Here is a 7,542-nt window from a genome sequence, read left to right on the forward strand (position 1 = left end):
TCAATGCTCGCATTGCCCTCTCCTGAAAACTTTAGTTTCCAGCCTCGGACAATGCGGCCAACATCCCTTGTTGTAGACCAAGGGTTTGATACCTGCTGGGATGACCACGTGCTCAGCGGGCGGTTATCCACTTCAGCATTAACTCCACTGAGTTGATGCTGTCCACCCTCTCCGAAAGGGAGCGTCCGGCGGGGGGTCCTGCCGGTGGCGCCCGTGGGCCTTTGTCCGGGTCCAGTTGGAGTGCTCTGGGGTAGCCTGAATGTATGAATCGTAATGGCATGTGAAGGTGTCCTGGAATGCTACGCTCCTACGCGTGTTCTCCTGTTGCCGCGCTTCGTTGGAACTATTCGCATCGTCTTGCCGTATATTTCTGTTTTCGGCGTTTTCTAATGCGCTGATCCTGGCGGATTGATTATCCAGTTGGTCCTTCACATTGATGTTGTTGCTGAGGACTTGGTCTAATATTTTTGTTAGACTCGACATATTCAAACTTAGAGAGTCTAGTAGCTCCAGTTTCTTCTCATTTTCTCTGGACCGGAAAATGAGGTCTTGGATCATCACCGTGAATGCCGGCGGGAGTTTGAACTGGCTGCCATCATCAGCCGTATCATTATTACTATTTGTGTTCTCGCCGCTGTCCAGGACATTCGCGATGTTTATCGCGGTTTTCTGCACTCGTGATATTACCTCCGCACTCTGCATTAATTGGGCTAGCGGGTGTTCTCCCTCTTGCTCGGATGCTGTGTGTTCCGCACATAGGGATACAATCAGTTCCGAGCGTAGGGCAGCTCTTTTTGCTGGATTGCTGTGCTGGTTGTCGACTTCCACGAAATCTGCTGCGGAGTAGTCGCCGAGCAACTAGTTATGCAGGCGGCCAACTCTCGAGAGCTTGGCCCCGCTTGTTTTGAGCTCCAGGTTTTCGAGGTATTCATCGATTTCCTCCTCCTGGAGCGTCAATACCCATTCTTCTATATCTGTCTTAGTGCGGTCCATATTCTTCTGTTAGTTGTCTTGCGGCTTGTTTCACGCGAAATTTACACGCTTGTTATGCGTGGTGCGAGTGCGAGTGCTGTTTTTCAAAAAAAATCGTACGCAAGTGAAAATTTTATTAGCCGATACTAGGCTTGTCAAGGGCGTTTAATGTTATTTCTGCCGAAAGACTCTTCGCTTGTTCTTACTCGATATAATGATCCTGCCTATCAGACGCACTAACTGTTTGTTAGCGCGGCTGTTTTGGTTAGTATCTAAAATATTTGTACGAGCGTTGCGCGTAGTCACTAATAACCGCAGCTAATAATATTAAAAAAAACGTTCACTCTAAGACAACACGATATCAAATAAAATTGTAAAATTGAATTAATTTCGTTTGAAAGTTGCCGGTGTTAGTTTTCCCCGGGCCAGCGGGTACAATATTATTGATTTGCGGCAACTTTCAAAGTTTATTGGTGTTTACGCTTTAAGAGTCTTTCGGTCGCACTCGCACGCGCTTCTAGTTATTATTTACAATTTTACGTCGCGGCGGGCCTTTGAAAGCTAACTAACAGGCTATGTTTACTGTTTTGGCTTTCGATATCAAGTGTGCACAACAACACTTGATTGCCACCTAAGTCGCTGGTTGACTGAGCGCAAGGTTACTATTAAGAACCGGTGTTTTGAACAATCAGAAACACCGTAGGTTCTTTTACGTTGGGTGCCATGTTACGGGGTGGGTACCGTTTAATTATTTTATTCGCGCAATTCCACCAAAGGGTGCGCGTAATTACCTATGCTCGATACGTTAGTCGGAAAGCAAGAGGGAAACAGATGTCAGTCAACCAACTAACTACAAGTGTGAGTGGAAGCAATACGGAATAAACGAGCCGAAAGCACTTGTTAAATATCACGAACGAAAGCCTTTATTGTCTTCTCAAATACTACATCAGAATCGGCCCGCGTGTTTACGTTTACATCGGCGCTTGCTCGATAACAACATGCAGTGTCGGGACGCTCGATGCTCTTTGTTAACAGAGCTATTACATGCACGCTTTGAGCACGAGGAATTAATTATGACGCATGCAATCGTGATCGCGAGATTGAGCTGGCCAGCTTACCTTTATTTAGCAGACGTTCGAAGACAAGAATGCACGATTTGTACTGCGGTAAAGTTTGTCTGTTCTTTCGACGTGGCTCGCGAATTCGCGCGCACGTGGTTCCGCCCTCAATGGCGAACCTCACACACACTCTCGCTGTCGCGGGGAATGACGCTCTCCTCTGGCTCAGGTCCGCACTCGTTCAGGCACTTCAATCCTGGATCGCGATCTTCGCGGTTTCTGCATCGGCAGCTGACGACGTGACTACCGGCGAATACCTTAATGGTTAGTGCTCCACTGCTTCAATTTCAATCGCGCGCGTTCCGTCTGCTCGCGTGCCGAATTCCTTCGTTACGTTTTTCGTCTCCCCGGTAAGTGCTGCCCCCACAGGCAGCAATTAGGTTATATTATTAGCGCTAATTTGACGTTTACCGTCACAATGCCTTGTTCAGGAAGATTTACATTATCATTTAGATTATTTAACGTGCCGTTGCCAAGATTTAACAAAAATTTTGAAAATTCTATTTCATTTCGTAAAACCCTCATATTTGTAGTCAATGAAAATTTAGTAAAATAATTCCATACTGGACTATATTTTACGCAAAGACTTAATATTTCACTCCGAGTTCCATGAACTTTAATTGGCAATAATTGTCTTAGATCTCCTCCCACTATAATAACTTTTCCTCCGAACGGTAAGTTATTATTCATGCAATTTTGTAAAGTTTTATTAACAATTTCTAAAGCATATCTTGGAGCCATTGAAATTTCAACCCAAATAAATACTTTAGTTTCTTGTAGTAGTTGAGCTTCTTTAGATTGTGCTTTGATATTGGAAGAAGAATCTTGAAACATTGGAACTGGTAAACTAAATGTTTTATGTACAGTTTTTCCGTGTGGAAGTAATGTAGCTGCAATTCCGGTAAATGCTATCGCGCATATTTTAATGTTTTCTGAGTCTAATTTATAATAATAGTTTCATAAACATATGTTTTTCCCGACCGTCCCGGTCCATCCATGTAAATACATTTTGGACCAGTATAATTGATATTTTGGACGGCTTCAACAATCATATCAACAATTTGTTTCTGTTGTGGATTTAAGTTATTATATCGATCTTGTCCTCGTTCTGCAGTTGATTGCAAAGATCTGGGAAATGCTAACTGGTGTAGACATGGAAATTCTGTTTCAACGAATTGATTCATTGTAGGAAAGTCAACTAAACTACGACCTTTTTCATTTAATAATGTGTTAATGTGAAAGTACGTCATTTTATTGCTTATGCTTTCATCGTGGTATCGAGAAAAATCTTCAGATAGTTGATTTTTAAATTCGTCCCATAATTCTTCTGGATTAAGTGGTTGATAATGTATAAGGATTCGTACAAACAGATAACGAAGTTTTTGAGCCATCATCCATTTTGTTCCTTCTTCCAATGCTCTTTTCCATTCTTCATCATTTTCAATGAGACCCAATGCTAAGCAAGCTGCTGTAAAAGTAGGGTGTATTACATTATCAACAGTTCTTAAACTTTCAAAACTTACGGCTGCTTTGACATGTAATAATAATCTTAAGTGGAATAATTCAAGTTGTGTTGGACTAACAGAGTACATACGCCCAACGACATTGAAATGTTTTTTTCGTGGATTCCATTTATCTAAATACACTGTTCCATTTTTCTGTTTTTTATGAGTGAAATGTTTTGGAATTTCTCCATAATAATACTGCCTAGCTGAGGCATTTTCGCTATTCAATTTAAAATAATCAAGCAACATACTGCTCGTACTGTTTAGTAGATTTTGTAACGTCAAGGGATCATTTACATTATCAGAAATAATGATCGAATGATTATTGGGTAAATGCACAGGTAATCTAATAATACTATGGCTTTTATCTTGTAATGGTTTACTTAATAAACGATAGATAGCTTCAACAGGGCCGACATATCGAGTTTCTATAAACTTTTTAATCTCATCATGATAAACACCTACAACATGTTCGGAATCTTGAATAACGACTGTAGCAGCATCATGCCCTTTGTATATATATTTATAAAAATATTTTACAGCTAAAATACTCGATACTGCTTCGACATTTATATGGCAGTCAAACATTTCTGATAGTTCTCGACAATGAGATACTATCCATCTGTTATCAACTTGATGACCGTTGGAGCGTTCGTGAATAATGCCATCATTTGTTCGGCGATAATTCGGATAACCATTTTCATCCATAGTAGTTTCATTCTGAAAATTCTTAGGAAATTTTTTAGAACATTTACCATTTTTTATACACCAGTCACCGCAAGGTCCGTGTACCATATGTTTTAATATGATATCGTATAATCGTGGATTATTTATTTTATTAGGAAACTCAGCTGATATATATTTATCAACAATTTCAGGAGTAGTCCATTTGAATCCATTCGCTAATGTTATTAATAAATGCATATGTGGTAAACCTCTTTTTTGAAACTCAATAACGTAAACGAAAGCAGTAATTTTGCCAAACAAAATTTTTTTAACTATTACATCAAGTAGTCGATATTTTTTCAAATGAAACACTCGAGATACAATATCTGATCTACCTGAAGCTTGTTGACCAGACAAAAGGTTTTCTTGAATGTCAGGCCAGTTGGGATTACATGTCATTGTAGCGAAAACATCAGGTTTTCCTTTTTCATTTACGATTACCATAGCATCTTGATAACATTGTTGCATGTAACGTGGCGATCTAGTAAAACTTGAATGAAGAACAACAGTTTTACCAACTTGTCCACCAACTTCAATAGCAGTATTTTGCATAAAATCACTAAGACCTTTATAAGTATCAGCTCGTAATTCTTTTTGATGATCTTTACAATATTGTATACGATCTTTTTCAACTTTCACGTAACTATCGACTGCCCATTGTTGAAATAATCTACCACCCCTTATGAAAGGATTAAATTCGTCTGCACGTACGGCTATTCGATGCTTATAATATGCCATTCGAGAAATACGTTTAGTATCATTAACGCGCGTTAAATTTTTGTGCCATCCTTGAGTACCGTAAGGATAAAACAAAGGATAAATCCAGAGTTCTACATTAGGATCCATAGTGCTTATGTATTATAAATTTTTTGTATTTTTATTTCTAATTGTCACATATAATTCTGGAATTTCTTCATCTGCTGTGGTTGAAAATATTGCAGCAACTTCATTAACGCACTGAAAATTATATCATCTTCTATCTACACCTGGTTTCAAAGAAAATAGTAATTATAATTCCGGTTGAAAAGGGTTATCATTAGATAATAATGATTGTTGTCTTTCTATTTCTACTCTCATCATTTCGTAAGATTGAGTAAAAATGTTATTTTCACGTATAATTCCGTCTAAAGTTAGTAAAAGTTCAGAGTCTAATTTTGAATTATTATGTAATCGATAAAGGACCTAATGAAACTGTGCCATGACTACAACAATCACTAAATGATAAGCATTTATTAGAAATCATTTCATCTTTAAAATGTTTAGCTTTACAATGTGAACATAATATATTCATAGGACCTAAATAATCAGGTTCTATTATTATGTTTCTTTGATAAGTTACATCTCGAGCTACTTGACGTCTGCGACATGCATTTTCTCTATCACGAACTTGTTTAGCTTGTTGATATAATTCTTGTTCTTCTGAAGTACATCTAATGTTCCTAGCAGGCATGATGAACGTATAAAAGTTAGATAAAGTAACAATAATACTTCCAAAACTAATGCGTACAAGTAATTTTTCTAGTATTAAAAATTGCATAAAACAATTTTATATTTTAATAATGTAAGTCCAATAAAAGTTATGGTATGATTGCAGTAGTTAATTAATAATTGTGTTTTATCGGTTAAAACCGTTGTTAGATTATTTGGTTTATTGTTGAAGTTAAGGTATACATGTTAAGCTAAGTTTAAGTAATAGTAATAGTAATAAGTTCAAGTAATAGTAATAAGTTCAAGTAATAGTAATAAGTTCAAGTAATAGTAATAAGTTCAAGTAAAAGTAATAAGTTCAAGTAATAGTGATACTAATAAAAGTTGAAGAAATTGAAGTAAATGTTCGATTATCCTGAAAAAGAAAAAATTTATGAATTAAACTGTATTTAATTTTTTTCAGATACTATGTTCATAATATTTGCCTTACAAATGCTACTTAAAATGTTTTACAAAAACTTATGAAATTGAAATAAACTATAATATGAATTTAACTTAAAGGTTCAGTGGAATATAATACTTTTCTCAATATACCATGATTTATTTGACTTTGAGATAGGTTTTGTGAACAAATTTTAAGTACTTAATAAGGCTTGTTTCATCGAAAGAAAGGATAATCCCTCATACAAATTTTTTTATAATAGTTGAAACCTATTCAAAAACAAATTAAAACAGGTTTAACAGAAAATTGTAAATTTGAATAGGAACCCTTTTAATTTAATTAAACAAAAAATGAATGAAAAGTATGAATATTATTAAATAGATTTACTAAAAAACAACACTAACAACTAAATATTCAATATTTTACCTTAAAAAATGTGATTTTGAGTCTAATCTAATAACATAATCGAGTCTTTCATTCAATTCAAAACAGAATTATGATGATTTGGCTGGAGGACAAATTCTTATCAATTTTGATTGCAATCTGTAAAATATACAAATAAATAAGTGGTGGCGATATTAAAAAGAAACAGAATGTTAGATATTGTATTGCATATGTAAGAAATACATTGAGAGTTGGCATAAAAAACATCAATGCATTCAACAATAAGTTATTATATACATTGTGTGATTTTTGTTAAAAATAAAAGAATATATTTTGTATTAATTGTTTGATGAATCTGATTGAAATATATCACATAAAAACATTATTTTGATTTTGATAAATTAATTTCCATTTGAATGACAATATTTCCTACATAATCGATTGAAATTTTTACAAAATATTTCATTGAATGTAACAATAATTTAATAACTTACATTAAAATATTCATGAATTACAATATTTGATTAGTTATAGTCACGGAAATGCCGTTGCACTCACGCACGAAATTGACCCAAAGAAAACTTTATTTTTGCGAAACAAAGTGCAAAAAACAAATCGGTGGTAAACTGTCGTGAACAGCTGAGGCGTAACTGCCTATTCAAAAGATCGCGCGCCCCCTCTCTCTCTTAACTATTAGAACTAACACGCGAGAAGCAGAATCGCGAACGGTTCGATTAATTAAATCGACTACCGTTGCAGCCCGCTCCAAGTCCTGACTACCCGAGCAGGACGAATACCCGCGATTCGCCGCCATCAGGAACCTGAAAAGTAAAGAAGAAAAGGAACTAAATAAACAACTCCCTTCTTTATTTCGGCTAATTTTATTGCCCTCCAGGGCCTACATCATCGTTTGGCTACACCTGGCGCTCCATGTTTCGGGTAGCGCCAGTGTATAGCCTTCTTCGGG

At 36.3% G+C, this 7,542-nt stretch overlaps 1 protein-coding gene across 1 annotated transcript; it reads right to left on the bottom strand.

Annotated features, from left to right (window-relative positions):
* Positions 1-858: 858 nt before the first annotated feature.
* On the bottom strand, positions 859-5,167 carry LOC131670858 (uncharacterized). The gene is made up of 3 exons (XM_058946837.1): positions 3,097-5,167; positions 2,502-3,028; positions 859-945 (listed from the first exon to the last, which is right to left on the bottom strand). The coding sequence occupies exons 1-3, from the start codon at positions 5,165-5,167 to the stop codon at positions 859-861; spliced, it is 2,685 nt and encodes an 894-aa protein (XP_058802820.1).
* Positions 5,168-7,542: the final 2,375 nt, after the last annotated feature.

This window comes from Phymastichus coffea, unplaced genomic scaffold (genome assembly GCF_024137745.1).
Source record: "Phymastichus coffea isolate CEN01 unplaced genomic scaffold, Cenicafe_Pcof_1.1 PCOF00009, whole genome shotgun sequence".
In the NCBI taxonomy this organism is placed as follows: Eukaryota; Metazoa; Arthropoda; class Insecta; order Hymenoptera; family Eulophidae; genus Phymastichus; species Phymastichus coffea.